The sequence below is a fragment of the Aspergillus sclerotioniger genome (genome assembly GCF_003184525.1).
Source record: "Aspergillus sclerotioniger CBS 115572 chromosome Unknown BO94scaffold_48, whole genome shotgun sequence".
Classification (NCBI taxonomy): Eukaryota; Fungi; Ascomycota; class Eurotiomycetes; order Eurotiales; family Aspergillaceae; genus Aspergillus; species Aspergillus sclerotioniger.
In genome coordinates, this window is record NW_020291038.1 from 117221 (window position 1) to 139595 (window position 22375).

Consider the following 22375-nt stretch of genomic DNA (forward strand, 5'->3'; position numbering starts at 1 on the left):
TGCGGGTTGTCGCGAGATTGTCGTACACACCAAACTTCACGAAAATCACAGAAGATCTGAAGATGAAGATGCGTTTTGGAGGAGGGAACTAAGCGAGCGAAGGTGGAGCCGGAAGCGGACTAGTGCAAGGGCTAGCCCTCGGCGGCGGAGAAACGCCGCACTAAGCACCCGAGAAGTCTACACCATCGCGAAGGGCGGCATAGCGAGGCATTTCTTCGACGTCGACAAGTTCTCAACACCAGCACCACCAACACCGCCGACATGGGTCACTCGCACGGTTTGAGAGCCGGTACTCGGGTATGTCGATATCGCCCAGATTGCTGCAGCGCTTTTCCGCTGGTCGAACGCGTCCCGCTGACGAACTTTTCAGTATGCCTTCAGCCGTAACTTCAAGGAGCACGGTGCTATCCGTCTGTCGACCTACCTGAAGACCTACCGGTACGCCGAAATTTCCCGCCGATTTGGACAATATATAGGTGGATTGCAGGATCTGATAGTTTTATAGTGTTGGCGACATTGTCGATATCAAGGTCAACGGTGCCGTCCAGAAGGGGTCAGTACAAGTTCCGCCCGGTGCAATTATGGGAATCCCAACATGAACGGATTTGCATGTTGCACTTCGAAATTTTGAGCGAAGATGGTTTGCTGAGACATTGGAATAGTATGCCCTACAAGGTCTACAACGGAAAGACCGGTGTCGTCTACAACGTGACCAAGTCCTCCGTCGGTGTCATCATCTACAAGGTCGTCCGCAACCGTTACCTCGAGAAGCGCATCAACGTCCGCATCGAGCACGTTAAGCACTCCCGCTCCCGCGAGGACTTCATCAAGCGTGTCAAGCTCAACGCCGAGAAGAAGCGCCAGGCCAAGGAGCAGGGTGTCCACCTCCACCTGAAGAGACAGCCCCTCCTCCCCCGCGAGGCTCACCACGTTGAGGGTTCCGCCCCTGAGACCATCACTCCTATCCCCTACGACACCCACATCTAAACGAATGAAAAACGGTCCGTGCGGTTGTTTGGTGTTTGGGGTTTTCCAACTTGGGGTGGCCTTTGCAATGAGATGAAGCGAAACAGAGGGTTCCTGGATGTTCTATCACATCTAAATCCTGTGCATAGATTCCCCCGAATGAAAGAAAAACAAAATTTCCATTTCCCTGTTCAAAGTGATGCAATCGGTCGCCAATTTTCTGCCGAATATCCGTGATGTTAGCGATAATTCCACCGCCTGGAGATCCCGTCAGATTAATGAAGAAGCACCTTAATTTGACCCAGTTAATACGGCTTTGGAGATCTTCGGGGCAATGCACGGCTCGCGACTATTGGGAACGCCGACATGCAATTTAAGCCAGGCTACGTAATCCGTCCATGGTCATCTTGTGCCCTGTAGGACGTCATCTAGCCTGCATTTTTATAGGTGTCTGTAAAATCATAGAATAGGGCTGACATACGCTCTCATTTGTACCGTCCATGTGCGGATCATGCCGCGCTCAATTCCCCCACAGTGGGTATAATCGTGTAGTAGTCTGGAGTACTAATTATGATGTCCCTCCCGGCTTGGATCTAGGTACTAATAATCGTATGTCCCGTTATTACCTATCACTCATAAGCTCTTGATCGTTGATCGCCAGTATGCCGGTCCGTTCTATCTGCGATTATGTTGGTATTGCATGATATCCCTAGTACTTGAGGCTGTTACACAGTACTAGGCTTCTGTATCAAACTCAACACCTTGCCGCATTTGTTTTCCGCTAGGCAAGCTTTATTTGAACCTATCCGCCTAAGGAGGTGTTAATGCTACTGCAAAATATGTGTCTTGCCCATCATAAGGTATCGGGACACTATTCCTTTCTAGATATCACCGAACTAAATATAGCGTAAACAGGGCACACGCTATTCAGTATGAGAACAATTTGCTGTTTTGGATTGTTGATTGGGCATACTCAGGACGCTATATTGGGGCCGACCCTCTTTCTTCAAAGTGGGTGCTTGAACCATGGCTTCGCGGGCACTTGCAGCGTTGAAGGCACATCTTTAAATGGACAGCGACCGCTGCTCATAGATCTGTGCTTCAGTGGCTCATGGTGGTCGAAAGTCTGTTGTTGCTACTTGGGAACACAGGTAGCATCATCGGCACTACTGGTACTACTACTTGTAGTAGTCGGGCCCTGAGCATGCAATGCTGCATGGATCGTTAGACATGCCACCAAGTCAGAGACATTGTTTTTGGCAGCTTCTAACACTTAAGGGACAACCGAAGCGGAAGGTACTGGTACCCCGTCTTTCCGTGTTGTTTAGGATTCAATCAAAGGACTGAAAGGGGTCTAGTTACTCTTCTTGAATACCCATCAAGCACATAGACAAACGGTGGGCATATCGGTGCCAGTCAGTTACTTTCGAGCAGTCTCTCTGGCGTACACATGGATGAGAAGATGAGGATGGTACGGGCCTTTCCAATCGAGGAGTCAGGTGTACAGGCCGGGCTAGAAGGTCACGAGCTTAGTCAAAGTTGGAGGGGCTAATGTACTCCGTCGAGTCACTACTATAGATGCTTAGTGGTATAGTGCGCATCATGTGTAGTCCGCAGTAGCCCATAGTGCCTGCGTCATTAGTGTCCCCAGGGCGAAATGGCTGTATTCACCACGTCGGAGGCTTGACGGGAACCCGGAGCCTCTTGCCTGGTATACATAGTATGGGAGAGATGAAAACAGCGACTTCACTCTGGTGAGACAGGAGGTAAATAAGTACCCCGGGAATGGGGCGGATGAATCACCTGTCAGGTGAAGGTCTCCATCGAGACATCCACGGGAGCCGCAGCCCCAAGCAAGACAGAGGAATGGGGTGGGGACCTCAAGCGGCCCCCTTTCCCCTGGACTCCAGGGAGAGGTGGAAGAGAGTTAAATATGGAGAGTGAGGCGAGTGAATTGAGGAACTCCAGCGCGGCTCCAGCCACAGGGTTTGCGGGAAGGCCAGGGCGCTAACCGAAAGCAGCGGCGGTAGTGCCTCAACCTGAACCGTCAGTCATCTCCATGACTGCAGCCATCACCCGATCACCAACCCGAGAAGAACCACCTCCTTCGATCACGACCTCCCCTTTCGGGACTCTCTGGGCAGCGGCCTTATACCATTACTCTGCCAGCCTTCTCGCGCCCCGCCCCCCCTCTTCCTCGGCCTTTCTTTGGTTCCCAGCCTCCTACACTGCTCCCCTCTCCGCCGTCCACCTGGTCGTTCGGAGCTTTTACGGCTCAAGTAGTTGAGCTTACCGTTCAACCGTGGCGACTCTTGATACCTGACAATAGGTATATTCTCTGCCCACCCCTTCTCATGCATCCGAATATTTAGGATTACAGTCGCCACTTGTTTCTGTGTTTACAGTTTCAGAACACTGCTCTAACAGATGTCGCAACTACTTGGCTTCACAGACTCGAGAATTGTTATGGCAGAGCAGAGCAGCCACGATGTGGTAGACCAAACCCTGTCGGGCGGCGAACCTTCGCCTTCCGACGTTCCTGCGAGCACCACCGACAAGAAATCTGCTGGAGGGGACGTGGGGGAATTCAAAGATACCACTACAGCAACAACAACAACAACACAATTGGAGACGAACACGAGCGATCAACGCGGTGAATCGAAAATGGGTGTCCCTGAACAATCAGAAAGTAACGGGAAAGCAAAGGATGCCGATCAGACGCCGAGCGTGAGTGGTGCCGACATCGACGTCACTATCTACCTACTGAACCCGACCCAGGATACCCCGAAGTCTGGTCTTCTACCGGTCGCCGCACGGGCACTCGAAATGAACGGAGTGACATCTGGGTCAGATGCCGGAGAGGACACAGCTTCTCAGGGGGGCTCGGAATCCGACGCCAGTCGAACAGATGGCAGACTGCGTGCCGGTTCGAAAAAGCCAGCTTCCTTCAAGCCGGTCAGCTTCGCCAAATTTTCTGTCCCTAAGGCGCCCGGCACTCCCCCCATAACAAAGGCTTCCGAGAAAGGTATTTTTACCTCACGTGCCATGCAGAAGGAAATGTCTAATTCACTATAGCTCCCCTGACTTCGACCACTCCGCTGGGCACGCCGCCACCCTCTTCACGCCCTCGCCTAGTTGTCAAGTCCACTAGCAGCCTACGTGACTCGCTATCAAAATTGGGGGCAGGCGGAGCGAAACCTGGCGGAATAGGACCGGACCCGAATCAAGTTTGGAACAAGAATCGACGTAAGACCACACATCCGATGAGCCCCGAATATGCTTCTGACTATTACGCCCATGCAGCCGTTCAACAAACACCTCCTAAGCACTTGACCGACGAGGAGTTGAAGCAGCAGTATGGAATCCACATGACATCACGGATACAGGAAGATGGTGGGGGAAGCGAAGCGAAATGGGCCGATATCGACGACGATGAAGATGACTGGGCTCCCGAGACGATCGAATGGACCGACGGCACGAAGACTAATCTCGCCCACCCAGAGCCTGCACCACCGGCTCCGGTGCCTACTCAAGATAAGGTGTTAGCAGATTTCAAAAAGGACTTTCCTCCAGTGGAACAAGCGGCAATTGTTAAGGAGCCACCGAAGTTTGTCCCAAAGCCTACGACTTCTATCGGACCGAACCCTACGGTTCTCCGACTTGGAGCAAATGCAGAAAGACAAGCAAAGAGTGCCAGTATTGCTGCGAAAGGTCCCAACGACAGATCACCTTTATTATCCACAAGTCCAGCCCCTCCCCCTGTCAAGTCCCCTTGGGCGCCTTTACCTCCCGTCGAGAAGGTCTCCCCTGTTATCCCCCCAATTCAGGTTCAACCCCCGATGCGGGCTCCTGTTAGGGAACCTCAATTGAATGACGGTTCTGGTGGACCTCTCCCCCCGAAGGAAATAGCCGCAGACGATTTCAATAGATCCTGGAGGGAGATGCAATCCGGAACCCGTGAGCTCTATAATTCTCGATCAGGTCGCTATGAGCCTGCTCCAGATACGAGGAAAGGGCCTTGGCGCGCCGAACAGAACTATCGCACGCCCGCCTTGTTGCAGAGGCCCCCACACGGTGAACAAACTGGACCAGCAGAGCCCTCCCCGGCATTTCAAACACACAGGTCAAGTGGCCAAGATGGCATGCACTGGACGCGGCGGCGAACATCATCTAATGTTAGCGGAGGAAGTGGTAGCTTTGGACGTCGGATGTCAATTGGTAGACCTGATGTTACTCAGAAAGTGTTCGAATCTCGGAGAGGGTCTCTGGTGAACGGCATGATTGAGTCATCGATACCCACTAGAGACCTGCCACCTCCAAAGGATGCTTCCCTACGCGAGGCCTCGCCTTCTCGGCATGGGCCTGGTTCTTGGCCCCAAAGAGGTGCTTCACATGTGCAAGACAGAATGACCGGTGCACCCGCCGGGATAACACAGCCGCCTATTGCTCCGGCAGCTGAAGAACAAGCTGCAGCACCACAGGCACCCCAGGAACCCCAGGAAGACGCCGTCGCGATACAAGAACGCATCATGAAGGAGAAGAGATTGGAAGCTCGCCAGCGGAGGCTAGAGCAAGAAGAGCGGGAGGAAGCTGCGAAACGCGAAAGAATTCGGCAGAAGCTTGAGTCGCTTGGTCCAGCCCCCGAAAAACCGAAGTCAAGGCGCAAGGAGTCCCTGGATTCCGGTAAGCCCGAGGCAAATATCGCGCAGGCTACTGCGCAAGCTGCCCATTCCCCCCCGAAGCCTCCAGTTCCCGAGCCGAGCGGTGAGCCTAAGCAATACGGAATGATGAAGGTTCATCATCCAGATAGTGTCAAAAAGCTTGTGGAAAGGGAAAGAGGCGCTACGGATAAAGCCCCCTCGGTAGCCACTGCCCGACGCGCCCCTTCGCCAGCTCGTGAGGCTAAGCAGGATCCTACCATTCCCAATGGATCCCAGCAACCTGGGGACCACCAGGCACCGGGATCAGATCAATTGCCGGAGGCTAAGATCGATGAGCAAAGCCCTCAGTGGAGAGGTAACCTGAACACCACCAGCACGTATCTGCCTTGGTCCCCGAACCCAAAGTTTGTGGGACCGGCACCTCCTGCAATCTCAAATCCTTGGAAGCCACTCAGCAATGACAAAACCTTAGGGAACGGCATTTTTGAGCAAGGCCTTGGAGGATTCCCAGGGAGGGATATCTCGCTTCGCAGCCACCTTGGTCTTGATCAGCCGCCCATAGCCCCTGCAGCACCGCCTTTCTCCGCTCCCTCTCGATCTCCGCAAGAGAATGCATCTATATCTCCCTTGCCATCTCCCGAAGTCAGGCATGTGTCTTACGACTCTATCAACCCCATTCTGCGGCCCGGGCCGATTGGACCTCCAAGCTCTCACCGGCAACACGAGAATCGTGTAGCTACTGGAACAGCGGCCTGGAACAACTTCCATGCAGTCGCCGCGAAACGCGAGGCAGAGGAGAATGAGAAGCTTCGCAATGAGTACAATGCCGTGCGCGAGGGCCCTTCTTCACTCCCGGTGACTTTCAATGAAACCTGGCGGCAGGTCCGGACGGGAGACCAGGCTGGGCAGAGACAAGTAGTTGCAATCTCTAGGACTTCGGAGAGCACCGCGCCTCTTGCAAACCCCCTTCCTGGATTGGACCACCCGGTTAGCTCTTTGCCTTTCGCCGAGACGCCCGCTCGTCCTCTTGGCAGCGTCCCGGCTCGGAGTTCACGATTCTTCCCTCAAGCCTCGGAGCATCTGAGGAAGCCGGCGACTGACGAAGGGGACTATTTCCGGAGTCCTTCGCCACCTCCCCCGGAAGAAATGTCGAACCACCCCGTATACACTGGTGATTCGAATAGACCATTGGTCCATCTTCCTGCGCCGAAGCCTATTGTGAAACTGCCCCCCAAGGTCGTTGCTCCCCCGCCGCCGCCTCCCACCTTTGCTTCTATGGTCGCTGCTCCGCCGCGCGCCGCACCGGCGACGTCCTGGCAGGAGAAAATCAACACGTTGTTTGGCAAAAAGACGGTACCCGAGAAGCGAAATGCTCTGGCAGTCACGTCAGCGACCAAAGAGCCACTTGACGTCCAGCTGCATATTGCTTCGGTTTCTGTCTCCCTTCCTTGCAACGGCGAGCTTCATGTCGGAGACGGTGAGGTGACTTCAAAGCAAGTCGAAGAGGCAGAGGAGATCTTTGAGGACCGCGAAGTAGGGTCTCTGCCGGTCGTCCGGGTCCCGACTAGAGCACCTCCAGCAGCGTGGCAGGCTGCACGGGCACCTTCGCAGTCCCGACTGCGGTCCAAGCACCTGAAGTCGATGCAGGTCCATAGCGTCGAGCCGTTCATCGTTGGATTCCACGACCGGGATCAGTCCGGAATATTGAGGGTCTCGATCCGCTTCCCAGGTGCGGCCCTGGCGAAGACTATGGCTCTTCCCCGGAAAGCAGGAGCCCATACCCCCCGCCCCCGCGGCCCTTCGAGTTATAATAAACCTCGAAAGAATACGAAGCCGCGCGAAGGGACCGGGAATTCGAACCCCAAGAAACCTGCCTCATCCCAGCAGACCAACGGTAGCAGCTCTCCGCGTCGCCCGTCCCGGAATGCATCCTGGGGGCCCCGTAACTTCAGCGGATCCCAGTGAAGTCAGTCGTTTTTCTATGCGGAGTGCAGTCTCATGATTCGAGTTACAGCTGTTAGCCTTGGGTTGGCTTTTGCCGGGGTTCGGAAATTCATTGAGCGTTACATTTCGGTAATGATGAGCCACGCTTGCGGGGAGATTCGATCGATCTGGGTTTGGTTTGAATTCTTAGTATTCCTTTAATGTTCGTCTTGTTTGCCGTGCCATCTTCTCTGCGTCTGCATGTGTCAGTGCCCCTCCCAAGTAACATACTCCTCCGGTCGAGCGGGTCGATGCCTTCCATTCTCCTCAAACACACACTCTCACCTTGTTCACTGCTACTTCCAACTCGTTATTTATTCCAAGGCTTCGGGGGTCTTACCCAACCCATGTCATGTCTTGCCGAATCCCCCCCTCCTATCTCTGCTCGCACCCGTTACCCTTATCTCCTTTCTCAAATCTTGACCTCGTGAACCCTCTATGTGCAGTGTTGCATCAGTATGCAAACTCACAGACCCCTCCTCTCCTACCACTCACCCTACAGACCCCTTTTCTCTCCCTTGCTTCCGTGCTCCGTTGACCATCGTCGTCGTTGAGCCGTTGGATCCTTCTTTTTATACCTTTGTGTAACCGGAGCCAAGATTCTGGGAAAGAATAATGGTGCGGGAGCTTTTGTGTTAACGTTCCAGAAACGTGTATCTAGCTTTGTGCTGAGGTGTGCATTCGAATACTTTAACATTGTCTAATATCCCATAGTCGTAGCTGTAGCTGTAAGTATAAGACTATCAAATAAAGATGTAACAAGTTAGGCTAAATGGTGACTGACATTTACAGAGTACACACAGACGTAACATTCTTTCCCTCTACATCTAGACCATACCAAATCAACAAGAATTTCCACAACACCTATCCTGCTATCGCTAGTCCATGCTAATCAAACAAACCCCCCGCTCCCCCATAGTAAACTAATTTACATCCCTTGAGTCGAAAATGAAACAATAGATAAAGAGAGGGCTCCAAAACGAGAATCGAAATCATTAACATACAGTACACCAAGGACTCCATTCAATTTGGGTATCAACATCCCCCCTCTTTTTCCCTTCTGTTGCTATCACGTCCATTCTGGTAGTTATAATTGTCTTACCAGTTCCATGTCCGGGATGAAGCAGTGAAGACAGGAGGTTTCCATTGCAGTCGTGCAGGGTCGATTTTGCGAGAGCCCTTGACCTTTTCTTTTTCTAGACGCTTTTTGTGCTCTTCCACGACTTGGTCGGTCAGAACTATGACCCAGTTTCCTTTCTGTATGGGCAAGCGGGTTAGTTTGTGTTTTTCTTGTAGGGTAGGTGGTGGTGAGGGGGAGGGGGAGGAACGTACGTGGTATCGAAGCATATTGAAAACGACCAATGTTTCGTGGACGTCTTTCTCTGTCATAGAGGTGAGCATGGAAAGGTCGTGCTCGCTGATTGCCTCGCGGCCAACATCTAGGAGGATCTCCACGAGAGTCTCTCGCCAATACTGTCGATAACTGAGGAGACCGAGATCACTGAGTGGTTTCTCGGGCGATCCGAGCTTTCCTTCCCGCTTGCCGAGCTCGTAGCTGAAGGAGATGAGGAGACGGCCGTACCCGCGGCGTTGGTATTGAGGAAGGGTGAGAATACAGGCTAAGTTGTAGCCTTCTGCGGAGTCTTTTTCCTTGGAGAAGTAGCCGACCAGATGGCAGCCAGTTTCGTCGCGACTGCACATGCAGTAGAAGAGGAAGGGGTCGACGTCGTAGTAGAGAGTTTTGTGGTCGAGGAAGAGCTTGCTGAGCAGACAGAGGTTGCGGCACCAGGTTCGCTGACGCCGGCCGTCGACTTCGAAGAAGGAAATGTAGTCGTCCCGGTAGATTTCGTTTCCGGGGGGGTGCACAAGGGTGCACTTGGAACGATGACGCTCGAAGGAGCGCTTGTTGTCGAAATATCCCAGGCAGAACTCATCGATGTACACGACGTCTGCGTCGGAGAAGGATGCAGGGTAGGGGGAGAAGTACCATGGTTCGATATCGTATTTGCCCATTTGGAGACGGGTCAAATTTCGCACCCGGTGAATCTCCGTTGGATTCTGGGTCATACTGCCACTGGTACGGAGCCGTTCGATCTCTTCTTCGCGCGACATGAGGCCTAGTGCTTTCGCTTCTTCCTTCTCATCCTTGGAGAAGCCGACATCGATCATGTCGACATCATCCGATTCCGGCCTGGGAGTTCCATCTACAGAGACGGCTTCTGAGCCCCCGATGGAGAGGTTCAAAGGAGTCTCGTCGCCCCGATTCTCCTTCCCGCCTGCTTTGGACGGGCGCTGGGCCTTGCCAACATTGGTGTTCTTGCCTGTTAGAAGATCCGGAGTTGCAGATACATCACGGCTTTCGGCTCTCGCACGCTTCTGGGGGTTCTTGCTAGGTGCTTTGTTGCTGGGGCCGGTCTTCTTTTTCTCCGGTTTCTCTGGTTGGGGCCATTCGACCTCGTGTGACAGATCGATTCTTGTGGAATCAACCCACTCTAGATTCGATGTGAGCACGACGAGTATAGGTAGACCAATCGGCCCGACTTACCATCAAGACGCTTGTTGAAGTCGACATAGTGGACGCTGCAATTGTCAGCACCAATATCCCAATGCCCAAAAGGAATGCAGAACCTACTAGAATGAAGGACCATCCTTCCGCTGCTTGATAGATAGGATCTCTGCCTTTCGTAATTCTCCATCCTACACAGATACCCCAATCAGTAATCGCCCCGATACGTCACCGGCCAGTATAGTGAGTCATCACGTGACTGGCACGTCCGAACACACAAGAGGTCGACGAACAACTGACCTTCTGCACCATGGCCTTGACACCGATCCTATCATCTTAATTAGCACATGCGACCGATGAAACCGGGACTGGAGATTCCCAAGAGCAGACTTTGGGAATTTTCCCTTCACTTACCGGATGGTGTTGAGGGTGGCGAACCCCTTCTCGACGGGGTCCGGGGTCCCCATGGCCTCGTCCCTGCCGCCCATGGTGATGGAGGGGGGCTTCTCGATGCGTCTATAGAGTGGATTTAGATGGAAAGGCTGTGGGGGGCCGATTGCGCGATGGAAACGCGAAAGGGGATCGTAGGAGGTGATGGAGGATTCTCCGTTGCGATGCCCCGGAAGAGACCGCCTTTGACTTTTGCCATCCGCTTTTGGTCACCATCCCCCGGTCCTGCCATCGAACTATCCATCGGAATCGTTGCATGCTGCGTTGGCGGGAAGGCCTGTTCTACACATTCACGTTATTGATTACTGGCAGTCACAAGATGGGAAACACTGTCTTATCATTTGGTCATGATTGTGATTATCGGGTACAGTATCCATTGGTGGGTTGTCTAGTAATTGTGCCAAGGGCAGACAACTTTATATTTACCCATGGCATCTTAATACTGGACAATTGACAGCAAAGAGACAGCATCGTATGATTACATTCTGAACTGCAAGAATGCAGATTGAAATTCAAGCTAGGTATCTGTTTTGAGGCTTCAATGCCACCCATTAACCATCCCCCCTGTTCCTGCCACAAGCTCGTCGAGTTCGTCCTTCCTAGTTCTATACAGGTCTTGAGCTTCGCGCTCTCGGCGCATGACAAATGCCACATCATCCCTCAGCTTTTCGAGTCTCTGAGAAAGAGCGGATTGTTCCGAGATCTGCAACGTACGGAAAGCATCGAGCTCATCCCTAGTTTTCTCCAGGGCTGTGTTGGCCTCCACTATCTTTGTTCGGAGCACCTTGGCCCGGCTCTGATAACCGCCGTAATGTAACGCAAGCTTCTTCTCCAGCTTGTTGCCTCGCTCCGCCGTGGCGAGCAGGGAGTTCTGAACGTTATCGAATGCTGCAACCATCCGTTGTTCTTGTTGATATACATCCTCCTCTTCGTCATCGGCGTAGTTAGAGAGACCGGGCAGAGTGTTGGAGTGTTTCGTCGACCATTGCTCATCGAAGTTCTCCTGCCACTCCTGCTGCTTTTCAGATGCGGCCGCTTCCGCGGCGATGGCCGCACGGGCTTGCTCCATGAGGCCGTCATCGAGCTGTTCCAACTTCCGAGCCTTGCCCTCCACCTTCGCACCTGGGATAGGGAATTTGCGCGCGTCGTGTGCAATGAGAAGAGCAGCTTCTTTTGCGACCAGGCTTGAGATGGGATCCGCAACATGAGACACTCGCTCCATCAGTGCGTCAATATCAAGCACACTTGGCCGGGGTAGGGCTCGTTGATATACTTGTGTCTGACGCTTGAGCTCGGCTTCGGCGGCACGCTGCCGAGCCTCGTTTTCTCTTCTGTCGCGCTCAGCCGAATCCTCTTCGACGTAACCAGCCGCTGCGGCTGGCTCCGCGGATTCGGAAGGAAGCTCTTCCAGTTCCCACTCCGTTTCTTTGGGCTTTGGCAGAGCTGCCAGCTTTCCGCGGATGCTTTGGCGTGCAAACTTCTCATGCATTTTGATATCTCTAGGGGTACTTCCGATGAGCTGCCCAGCTTCTGCCTGGTTGAGGGCGAATTGATCACGAGGAGTCCGCAAAGGAGTGGCACCAGACCCAACACCACCCCTCATAGGGGTTGCCCCAACGCCATTCGCTTGCCTGAAAGGCGTGGCCATAGGGTTCGGGGTAAAGATCTGCTGACGCCGAGGAGCGATCCCATCAAATCCAGTGGATGATCCTCCCTCATGCAAAGGAGTATTCTCACCTCCCAATAGCGATGATTGAGTTTCAGTCAGAGCTCTGATGTTGCGGATCTCGTTGGCGATGTGATCTTCCTCTGGCGCTGCCCGGGGCGTTCTGATTGGAGTCCCACCGACTATAGCAGAGTAGTTGCCAATCAATCCTCGGGACCCTTCCTCGTCTCCTGCCATCTTATTGGCTCTGTCGCCTGCCATACCCATCTTAATGATGTCCTCCATTTCACCTTCGCCGACCTGAGGGCTGGGAAGAACAAGCGCTCTTCTCTTGCTGCTCTGTTCTGCTTCTCGAATCTTTTGCATCTGGCCAGCGCGAGCAGCGGCAGCAGACGAAGAATTACCATTCTTGTCGTTCTTCCTCTTCTTGCGCTCCGCATCATCATCTTGATCTCCTTTCCGCTTGTTGGCGAGCTGCTGTTTGCGAGGGTCAAACATCTCCCGTTGTCTCTCATTTCGGGTTTCTTCCTCCATAGTGTCGTAAAAGCCGGGTGCTGCTGGCTTCTCGAACGGAATGTCGGCGTTGTAGTCCATTTCACCCTTCTTGCGAGTCACGACCTTGATATTAATGCCAGCATTTTTGAGTTCACGTCGTTTCTGAAGGACTGCAAGTCGTCGCGACTCTTCCAACTGCCTTTCTCTAGCCTTCCGCTTCGCCTTCTTTCCCTGTGTGTTCGCGAGGCGAGCTCGAGCCTCACTCAGCATCTCCTTCTCATCTTCATCAAGGTCGATTGTATCAGGGCGAGCGGGTTTGGATTCCGGGTCGGGGTCCAGTTCACCGGGTCTAGAGACAGTCAGTACAGGCGATCGGATTTAGAGAAAGCACGCAATGGCAGGAGCCATACCGTAACCGTCGCACATCGTCGGCACTAGGGGCAGCCGACTCAGCACCGGGACCTTCCAGACCTAAATCATCGTTCTCACGCGCTTCCGCTTCATCCAGCAACTTTTGGTAGCGTTCCAAGCATTGGGTTGCTGTGCGTCCGACAATAGGCGCAATTGTACGCCACTGGGTTGGCATCAACTTGGCCAAATGCAACAGCTTCTCATCCTCCTCCCTCGACCATTCGACCTTGCGGATACCGGGATCCAGCCATTCCACCCATCGCGCTTTGCATTGCTTCGGGGTCTTTCTTGCTAACAGCGAAGAAACACGCGCCCACTGGTTGAGACCGTACTTGGAGACCTATTGGAAACTGCATTAGTATCGCCCAATTGGAGTATAGTTGACCCCTCGGGGAGGGCGTAGCTGTTGACGTACCGCCGCACGAAGCACCTCATCCTCGATATTCGTCCTAGCTAGAGGTTAGTGGAAAGGTCAGGAGAAAGCGTGTAAAATCGCCATGCACTTACCAAACACCACCTTTGACGACAGGCATGGCTGGTGAGTTTTGCAGCCGCTGGCAATAGCCGATTGATCAAACTGAGAGATTATGTAATACAGAAATAAAGAATGATGGAATACAAGAGATTCAACAGCTGGGACGACTTGGTCCACGCTGACCAGAGTCGATAAGGAACCGACGCGGGTGAAAAGCGAGGTCAAGTCCTGAAGCGGCGTTCGTCACTTGCCCACGATAGGCGCGCAGAGCCTTAGCGCGGCAACCGCACTAGCTTCGCCCCGCGGAGGCTTATGTAAGCGTGCCCAGATTTTTGGTTGGAATATTCAAAAATTAGTACGCCGAAAAAAGATCGAAGACCAACGAGAATAATCTACGTCAGGTATCTTCCGGTAGAGTATCCAAAATGTCTGACCCCGTCGGTGCTCCAAAGCAATACAAGCAGCCTTCTCGCAAAGGCAAGAAGGCCTGGCGCAAAAATGTCGATATCGATGAGGTCCAGGAAGGTCTCCGGGTTCTGAAAGATGAAGAAATCAAAGGGTACGGATTGACATAGCTTTCCTTGGATATCTGCGGCGATAAGCTAATTTCTGTCATCGCACATTAGTGGTCTTCTATCAGAGAAGCCGTCCGATGAACTTTTCGTTATCGACACAAAGGGTTCATCAGAGATCCGTGATGCGTATCGAAAGAAGCACAAGCCTTTGAAGTCGGAAGAGATTCTGGCCCAAAGATCCGCTATCCCAGGAGTCGACACCCGCAAGCGCCTCAACTCCAAGGTCACCGACGGAGTTATCGAGCCGAAAAACAAGCGTCAAAAGAGTGATTGGGTTACGCGGAAAGACTGGCTGCGCTTGAAGCAGGTTGCAAAGGAAGGAAACCCGGTCAACAAGCCTGCCGGAGATGCCCTTTACGACCCATGGGGAGATGTCGAAGATGCCACCCCCGTGGTCGATCCCCAGTTCGACTTCTTGGAGAAGCCCAAGCCTAAGGTGGAACCTGTGACCCTGAAGCAGGCTCCGATTTCACTCGCTGCCAATGGCAAGCCGGTCCCCGCGGTCAGTAAGCCTAATGCCGGTATCAGTTATAACCCGACATTTGAGGACTGGGATCGACTGCTACAGGAGCACGGAGAGAAAGCGGTTGAGGCTGAAAAGAAGCGCCTGGAGGAAGAGCGTAAGGAGGAGGAGAGACAGCGCATGATCGCTGAAGCCAAGGACGATGACGGCCAGGTGAGGTCGGATGATGAGAGCGCTTGGGAAGGGTTCGAAAGCGAGTACGAGAAGCCCGAGTGGCTGAATAAGAAGCGCCCGGAGCGGAAGACGAAGACACAGAGGAACAAGATCAAGAGGCGCAAGGAAGCAGAAAGGCAAGCCAAATGGGAAGCGCAGATGCAGAAGAAGGAAAGTCAGGTCATACAATCCAACGCCGCCACCATTGGGATTCAAGAAGAAGAGTTTGATCGTGCCGAGCAATCAGAAGACAGCTCCTCTGATGAGAGCTCTGAGGAGGGCGATGATACTGCGCTGCGCCGGAGACCTCTTGGTGGAAAACTACAGTAAGTGTTTGTCCCGTTTACTCTATCTTTTACTGGCTTACTGATTCAATTTCTAGTGCCCCCGAGAAACGTCTGGAGGTTGTGCTGCCGGATGAACTTCAGGACTCGCTGCGTCTGCTTAAGCCGGAGGGCAACCTGCTTGATGACCGATTCCGCACGTTGGTGGTCCAGGGAAAGCTGGAGTCTCGCAAGCCGATAACCCAGGCGAAGAAGCCGAAGAGGAAGATCACGGAGAAGTGGTCTTACAAGGACTTCAAGGTCCCGGGTCTGTAAATAAATTCTCTTTTGGCGTTTTCTTGCGTCGGTTCTTTCAAGATAGATTTTACGTAATATGGGCTAGTGTTGGACATGAAAAAGTTTGCATGAGCCTTAAGTCAAATCCATGAACTTTGATGACAATGGTACCCTCCGCACGTTGGCCAACAAAATACATCTATAGATACCTAGTTGCAGCGTTCGAGACTTGCATGTGGACCCCGCCGAAATTTTAGCGCGGATTGTTAAGGTTGCCTTGGGAAAGTTGCCGGGCCAGTCTCCGCAGCACCCATCTTTTTTCTCGGGTCCCTCTTAGATTCTCAGACCCTTTCACCATGCAATAGTCTGAGGCCCATCACTGGAATGGACTTGAAAAACCTCTCCAGCAATTGGAAGAAACTCCAGGGGACGCTGAAAAAGGATAGCGTTCCCGCTACGAAACGGAAATCGTCGGACCGCGAGACGCAGGATGGTGTGGTGAAGAAACGGAAAACAGACACTTTCGAAGGGAAACGAAAACTCGAACGACCACAGATCGCACTCAAGAGGAAAAGAATGTCTCAGAACGGCACTGATGGAGGCGACGATGGCGCTCAGGAAACAACCAAGAAGTCTACATCTCGGAGGAATTCTACCGCCGCGGTTGCGGAGTCCAAGCCGAAGGTCAACGAAGGCCGTTCAACAACGTTAGTACACCTCTTTCTGTTCTCTCTGTCGGGATTGTTCACACTGGAATGCTTTCTGACGTCCTCTTAGCACGGAACTAGGTAAATATGTTGCGATGGATTGCGAAATGGTGGGCGTGGGTCCCAACCCCGATCACGACTCCGCTCTGGCCCGTGTCAGTATTGTCAACTTCAACGGCGACCAAGTATACGACTCCTACGTGAGACCCAAAGAAATGGTTACGGACTGGCGGACGCACGTCAGCGGCATACTTCCAAAGCATATGATAGAAGCGCGGACACTCGAGCAGGTTCAGAAAGACGTCTCCAATATACTCGACGGGCGAATACTTGTGGGACATGCAGTCAGTAACGACTTGGACGCTCTTCTCCTGAGCCACTCCAAGCGCGACATCAGAGACACCAGCAAACATGCCCCATACCGAAAGATCGCCGGCGGTGGTTCTCCGAAACTGAAGATTTTGGCTTCCGAGTTCCTTGGTTTGAACATCCAGGACGGTGCGCATTCCAGTGTGGAGGATGCTAGAGCTACAATGCTTCTGTACCGTCGAGACAAGGAAGTCTTCGAGCGGGAACATCTCAAGAAGTGGCCGGTGCGAGTGGTAGTCGAAAAGAAAGAAGATGGAGAGGATCAGAAGAAAAAGAAAAAGAAGAAGAAGACCCGCAAGAGGTGATCCGGTTTTTTTTGGAGGCAATGACTGGTTCTGTTCGATATACCCCAAGTTTATGAAGTTGAAGGATATCTATAGAGAATTCACAAGTACATAGAGTTTTGAACATATTATTCTTCTACCATGGCATGGATCGTGGAAATGCAAATCTCGCTGAAGAGTATGGATATCATTCCGCCTCCGCCAGTTGGCACTTAAGCGGACCGCGGAATGAACCGCCTTTTCGCGGCTACGCGTCGCGTTCCAGATCCTTGCGGCATCAATTTAACATCTCCGATTCAATTGATAGGAGGAATTACAGAGTCCCCGAACACATCACTGTCTCCAGAATACACTCTAAATTTTCACCATACCTCCTCCTGGCCTCCAAAATGTTCGCCATCCAACCAGCCCAGAAATCTTCATCCAACAATGAAACATCAACCGATCATTTCACCCCCAACATCCTCCCCTGTCGCATCCACCATGACGGCCCCGTCGAGTCACTTAACCGCTACTGGACACCTCTACCTGACGAGAAAGGTAAACACTGAGCACAACAACTAACAATACCTCACCCCATGCTCACAATCGCAGACAACAACCAGCAAACAGCCTACTTCCGCGGCCGCAGGCTAAGGGGCCGCCGAGTCGCGATCCCCGAAGGCTACGAGGGTGAGTCTCGTCCCAGACGATTACCATGCCTAACCAGCTCATCAAAACTATGCTTCAGGCGTTATTGCCACCCCCACAGACCGTGTCATGCCAGCTACCCCACCAAGCACGGACGTTGAAGTCGAGGAGGTTATACCGGAAGAGCCAGTCAAGATTCTTGAGAAGCAGGGTACATTTGATGAGTATGTGGTCTGGGGCCATGAATGGGTGCCTGCAGCAGAAGACTCCTTTGTCAAGGGAGTGGAAGAGTGGATTAAGCTTGCTGAAGCGGTAGGTGAACCTTGTCTTATGGCTTTGCTTAGGCTGACGGTGGAGTAGATGCACACTACCCCCAGCAGTGAGAAGAAGTCCTCTACTTGAGCGAATACATACTACGGTGTATAGTAGGTCAGGGCTGCAATCATCGTTGAATTGATCGCACTAGCTTGATTAGCACATGAGTGTCTTCCGACAGTCGCCCGCTCGATGCATTCCACACCGGAATAATGTGTCATCTGTCGACTATATTCGACTCCAGTGCGGACAATAACGATGTCAGGGCATACGGAAGAAACCAGCGGTGGATCATACGCTTCAGAGTATGTCCAGGGTCCAAGGACAGTACACTTGTGCAACCTGCGATAACGAACACGGGGGGAAGGCTACCCACACAAACATTGGACTGGGATAGAAACACCAGGGGATAGCTTTCCAACACCAGGAAATCCCGCAAAGGATCCTATGTCTACAAATATCTAGATAGTTGCCATTTAATATACCCAAAACAATACCACCGCACAGCCACTATCACCGTATAGATAAGCCTGACCGCCCTCCAGATTCTGCCGGAAGAAGTAGAAGATCTGGGGTAAAATCAACAACTCGCGACACTCTCATCCAACCCCATCACTCTACAGCAAACCACTCAGCATGAGCACCGACGACTCTAAACCCACCGCCGAGGCTCTCATCTCGAAATTTGAGGTGACCCGGCTCCTCAAACAAGGCAAGCAGCCTGACCCCTCCCACTGAATCCTCCCAACCCCTCAACCCCTCTTTCCACCATCATCCCTCACAACACAATATCACTAACCCAACCAACCCACCTACAGACCAAGGCGGGCGTCGAATCACCATTCTCGGTACAATCAACAACCAACAAGGCATCCTGACTGCCGAACGAGCAGCCTTCGCCACCGAAACCCCCGAAGCCCTCCAAGCCTTCCACGCAGCCATCACCCAAGTGCAAAACCTCGGCGACAATGACATCTACCGCTGGTACCTCGCCTCTTCACACTCTACCCCCGGAAGCCAGCAGCCCCCAGACCTAAAACTCAACCTCATCTGGCCTTGCACGGACCAACATATCAAGAAATACTCCGAGCAGGTGGTGCGTATGGTCACCGAAACGCCGGAGATCTATCGCGACCATGTCCGTCCGTATATGAGCGCGAAGCGTGAGGAGGGGAGATTGAACTGGGTGTTTAATATTCTCGAGGGAAGGACGGAGCAGGAGGACGTGATTCTGAGGGATAAGGGGAGTGGGGAGGGGAAAGAGGAGGAGGAGGGGTTTCTAGTGTTGCCGGATCTGAATTGGGATCGGAAGACGATGGGGTCGTTGCATTTGTTGGCGCTGGTCTTGAGACGGGATATTTGGTCCTTGAGGGATCTGAAGAAGAAACACGTCCCTTGGTTGAAGTATCTCAGGGAGAGGTTGTTGGAGGATACGGTGAGGGAGTTTCCCCAGCTCGAGAAGGATCAGTTGAAGCTTTATGTGCATTGTGAGTTGGTCCCCGTTCTTTGGAGTTCTGCTTATTGCTGGGGAATGGATTGCTGACGTATGTGGGGGATGTTTAGACCAGCCGACGTATTATCATTTCCATATCCATGTGGTGAATGTTATGTTGGAGGCGGGCGCGACTCAGGCTACTGGGAAGGCGTTTGGGCTGGAGAATATCATCTCGCAGTTGGAGACGCTGGAGGGGGATGAAGAGGCTGGGATGGCGGATGTCAGTTTGACTTATTACTTGGGTGAGGCCAGTGAGCTGTGGTCGAATGTGTTCGGGCCGCTGAAGAAGGGGGAGAAACCGTTGTAGATTTGATACACGGGTTATGCTAGGCGCTAGACGCGTTGAATGATGATTTATGATTGCTACGATCGAATCTATTAGATGTAAGTCTCTTATTATTAGGCGTAGGTATATACCTTGCTCCCCTGATGGCAGGCTACATAGTCGATCTATCTATATCGGCGGGACGGCCATTCCTTGAACCCCGCAACACCACCGACGTCAACCCCTCACGGCTCCATCCGTCCACTCGACTTTCTTCATTTCCACCACCTCCGTCCCCTCACCTACTTACACCTCCCAACCATCCCAATAGCTCACGATAATATTCAAACTTACAAACAACCATCACAATGACCGACCCTGACGCCCCTCAAACCAACAAGGCCTTCGTGCCTCTCGGTAACACCCCCTCTCCTCCACCCCCCAATAAACAACACCAAGTCTAACGCGCCCCAGAAAATAACCCCGAAGTAATGACCCATCTTGTCCGCCAACTCGGCCTCTCCCCAGCCATCGGCTTCACGGACGTCTGGTCAATCGACAGCCCGGACCTCCTCGCCTTCGTCCCGCGTCCCTCCTACGCCCTCCTCCTCGTCTTCCCCGTCTCTCAAGCCTACGAATCCGCCCGCGTGGCCGAAGACACCCCGCTCCAAGAATACACTGGCTCCGGGCCCTCCGAGCCCGTGATGTGGTTCAAACAAACAATCCGGAACGCGTGCGGGCTGATTGGACTCCTGCATGCGGTGTCGAACGGCACGCCCCGGAAGCATGTCACGCCTGGGTCGGACCTGGATGTATTGTTGCGGGAGGCAGAGGGGCTGGAGCCGATTAAGAGGGCGGATCTGTTGTATGAGAGCAGGGCGTTGGAGAGTGCGCATGCGGGTGCGGCGCGGTTGGGGGATACGGAAGCGCCGCAGGCGGAGGATTCGGTGGATTTGCATTTCGTGGCGTTTGTGAAGGGCGAGGATGGACGGTTGTGGGAGTTGGATGGGAGGAGGAAGGGGCCATTGGAGAGGGGGGTTTTGGGTGAGGATGAGGATGCGTTGAGTGAGAGGGCGTTGGAATTGGGAGTGAGGCGGTTTCTGGAGATTGAGAAGAAGAGTGGGAATCCGGATGTGAGGTTTAGTTTGGTTAGTTTGGGGGAGGTTTTTGATTAGATCGTGGCGGTGAATGTTGTACGTATACCCGGTTATGGTAGATTGGAGACAGGTTGTGTACTGCTTCTGGCTGGGTGGATGTGAATATTGAGGGCGTGTAGAAGTATAGTGCTCAGATGTCGTCGTCAGCCCACCATTCATCTGAGTTGAACTTCAGAACGTCATCCCCGCAGGCCCACCATCCAGCTGTGAGGTTGCGGGCAAAGACCTCTAGAGCAGAGTATGGCATGCGATCGCCTGCCGATGAGCTGAAGAACATCTTCTCGAAGAGTTCCTTCAGGTTCGGCTTCCGTGAATGCACATCAGGAACAGCCCCAATGACCCTCCTGGTTATAGATCCAAGACCACCATCACTCTTAGGTGCTTGAGGATGCACTCTCCTCCCTATAACAAGAATCTCGTATGGCTTCCGCCACAGTCCTCCCAGCGCCGTGATCGGCGTTCCGTCCGTGGTAGTCTTGAGCCACACCCATTCTTCGCAGACAGTGATCCCGGCACCCTGTATAGCATCATAAGCTGCCTTCCGTGCCTTTGCAGAGTTGGTGATCCAGATCGCTGCTATCGATCCTTGGGTATTTTCAATGCCTCCTCTATCAGAATCATCCACAGACGGAGTGGGATCTTCTTGCAGGTGTACCTGTAGGATTTCACGAAGGCGCCCCGTGAGAAGTTCCCAGCCCAGGTAGGATTGCGTCTGGTAATGGCCACTTCGACGAACCGAGCGGTTTGTCCACGGTGGATCGAAGAGGATGAGATTGAACTTCTTTTCGGAAGGGAGGCCAGGAATGGGGTCAAATTGCGTGATAGGGTCAGATATTGGGATTCTGCAACGCAGGAAATGTGACAGCGGGGGCACATAAAATGAATGATAATGATATGGGTGTTCTTGCTCGTATCCCTGCTTATCCTTCGGTATCAGGTTTGTGTTGTCTCTTTCCGATTGACATCGTATCTGTACCATCGCTGGCTCAGCAGACGTGTTTTTGACAACCGTATTGCAGAGTTCGGACATGCGTGCAAAGACGTTAACGCCAGGCGACAATATCAATGGCGGGTTGCTCATATCTGAGGAAACAGAACTCGACCCAGCCCAATCAGAGCTATATCCCGGATCTACAGTCCATACTGGACATGTACTGTCTCTGCGTTGCCAGGCGCTCCTTTTCCTCTTTCCTGATGGAAACAGGTCATCCTGTGTTGCAGTAGCTGGTACATCTATTGCATCGCTTTCTATTGATATGCGAGGCAAGCACCATTCGGCCCCGACTTCAAATGCGTCCTGGAGCTCGGTTAACTTTTCAGCCACGAGGGGCTCGATGAACACTGAATGGAAATGCCGTTCGGAGAGCGGAATCCTTTCCAGAACCCTTGCTCGCGCAGCCTCGGACTTGGGCTCAGTGGATGGCGGATAAGGCTCCCTCAAGGGTGCCGAAGATAATAGGGTTCTTCTACCATGACTTTTCCTTGAGGTAGAAGGGGTGGAATGGGGTGGTGGCGGTGAGGTTTGTGCTGGCAGTGCCTGCGCGAGCGCAATGGAGCTGGGGATATCAACCACAAAGGCGGTGGCACTTGGGGTTTCATAAAGGATCGAAGAGGTTGGGACCATGATCACTCATGGTTTGGCCCAGGGCTTGCGTTGGTTTAGAATGAATGAGTTTGCGGGAAGGACGGTGATGGAAGAAGGTTGGCCGAGTCTCAGCCATCCCTGCCC

The 22375-nt window shown here is 52.9% G+C and overlaps 8 protein-coding genes across 8 annotated transcripts; 6 read left to right on the forward strand and 2 right to left on the reverse strand.

Moving 5' to 3' along the window:
* Positions 1 to 261: 261 nt before the first annotated feature.
* Positions 262 to 987, forward strand: BO94DRAFT_478951 (60S ribosomal protein eL21; the record flags this gene model as incomplete). Its single annotated transcript, XM_025608719.1, has 4 exons — positions 262 to 297; positions 371 to 438; positions 506 to 553; positions 663 to 987. 4 exons carry the CDS (start codon positions 262 to 264, stop codon positions 985 to 987), a joined length of 477 nt encoding a protein of 158 aa, XP_025461904.1.
* A 2406-nt stretch (positions 988 to 3393) lies between these two features.
* BO94DRAFT_551314 (uncharacterized protein) lies at positions 3394 to 7592 on the forward strand (the record flags this gene model as incomplete). The annotated part of the gene is made up of 2 exons (XM_025613538.1): positions 3394 to 3991; positions 4042 to 7592. The coding sequence occupies 2 exons, from the start codon at positions 3394 to 3396 to the stop codon at positions 7590 to 7592; spliced, it is 4149 nt and encodes a 1382-aa protein (XP_025461905.1).
* Positions 7593 to 8376: 784 nt separating this feature from the next.
* cef1 (putative cell division control protein (Cdc5)) lies at positions 8377 to 13833 on the reverse strand. Its single transcript, XM_025614776.1, has 20 exons — positions 13646 to 13833; positions 13554 to 13587; positions 13138 to 13478; positions 12412 to 13076; positions 12124 to 12381; positions 11810 to 12096; positions 11778 to 11782; positions 11623 to 11750; positions 11521 to 11601; positions 11462 to 11493; positions 11385 to 11437; positions 11277 to 11360; positions 11219 to 11240; positions 11115 to 11194; positions 10531 to 10593; positions 10417 to 10444; positions 10243 to 10307; positions 10156 to 10190; positions 8943 to 10102; positions 8377 to 8867 (listed from the first exon to the last, which is right to left on the reverse strand). Exons 1-20 carry the CDS (start codon positions 13669 to 13671, stop codon positions 8709 to 8711), a joined length of 3606 nt encoding a protein of 1201 aa, XP_025461906.1. The 5' UTR covers positions 13672 to 13833; the 3' UTR covers positions 8377 to 8708.
* Positions 13834 to 13978: 145 nt separating this feature from the next.
* BO94DRAFT_503916 (Nop53-domain-containing protein) lies at positions 13979 to 16902 on the forward strand. The gene is made up of 5 exons (XM_025609494.1): positions 13979 to 14172; positions 14240 to 15190; positions 15247 to 15459; positions 15832 to 16131; positions 16202 to 16902. The coding sequence occupies exons 1-5, from the start codon at positions 14039 to 14041 to the stop codon at positions 16803 to 16805; spliced, it is 2202 nt and encodes a 733-aa protein (XP_025461907.1). The 5' UTR covers positions 13979 to 14038; the 3' UTR covers positions 16806 to 16902.
* A 164-nt stretch (positions 16903 to 17066) lies between these two features.
* On the forward strand, positions 17067 to 18226 carry BO94DRAFT_540482 (ribonuclease H2 subunit C). The gene is made up of 4 exons (XM_025612923.1): positions 17067 to 17324; positions 17379 to 17456; positions 17515 to 17726; positions 17775 to 18226. Exons 1-4 carry the CDS (start codon positions 17174 to 17176, stop codon positions 17814 to 17816), a joined length of 483 nt encoding a protein of 160 aa, XP_025461908.1. The 5' UTR covers positions 17067 to 17173; the 3' UTR covers positions 17817 to 18226.
* A 139-nt stretch (positions 18227 to 18365) lies between these two features.
* BO94DRAFT_551318 (putative mRNA decapping hydrolase) lies at positions 18366 to 19531 on the forward strand (the record flags this gene model as incomplete). The annotated part of the gene is made up of 3 exons (XM_025613539.1): positions 18366 to 18419; positions 18442 to 19216; positions 19293 to 19531. 3 exons carry the CDS (start codon positions 18366 to 18368, stop codon positions 19529 to 19531), a joined length of 1068 nt encoding a protein of 355 aa, XP_025461909.1.
* Positions 19532 to 19737: 206 nt separating this feature from the next.
* BO94DRAFT_540485 (ubiquitin carboxyl-terminal hydrolase) lies at positions 19738 to 20984 on the forward strand. Its single transcript, XM_025612924.1, has 2 exons — positions 19738 to 19906; positions 19964 to 20984. The coding sequence occupies exons 1-2, from the start codon at positions 19858 to 19860 to the stop codon at positions 20662 to 20664; spliced, it is 750 nt and encodes a 249-aa protein (XP_025461910.1). The 5' UTR covers positions 19738 to 19857; the 3' UTR covers positions 20665 to 20984.
* On the reverse strand, positions 20661 to 22325 carry BO94DRAFT_309494 (MT-A70 family). The gene has a single exon (XM_025606811.1). It carries the CDS (start codon positions 22268 to 22270, stop codon positions 20777 to 20779), a length of 1494 nt encoding a protein of 497 aa, XP_025461911.1. The 5' UTR covers positions 22271 to 22325; the 3' UTR covers positions 20661 to 20776.
* Between the last annotated feature and the right edge of the window lie 50 nt (positions 22326 to 22375).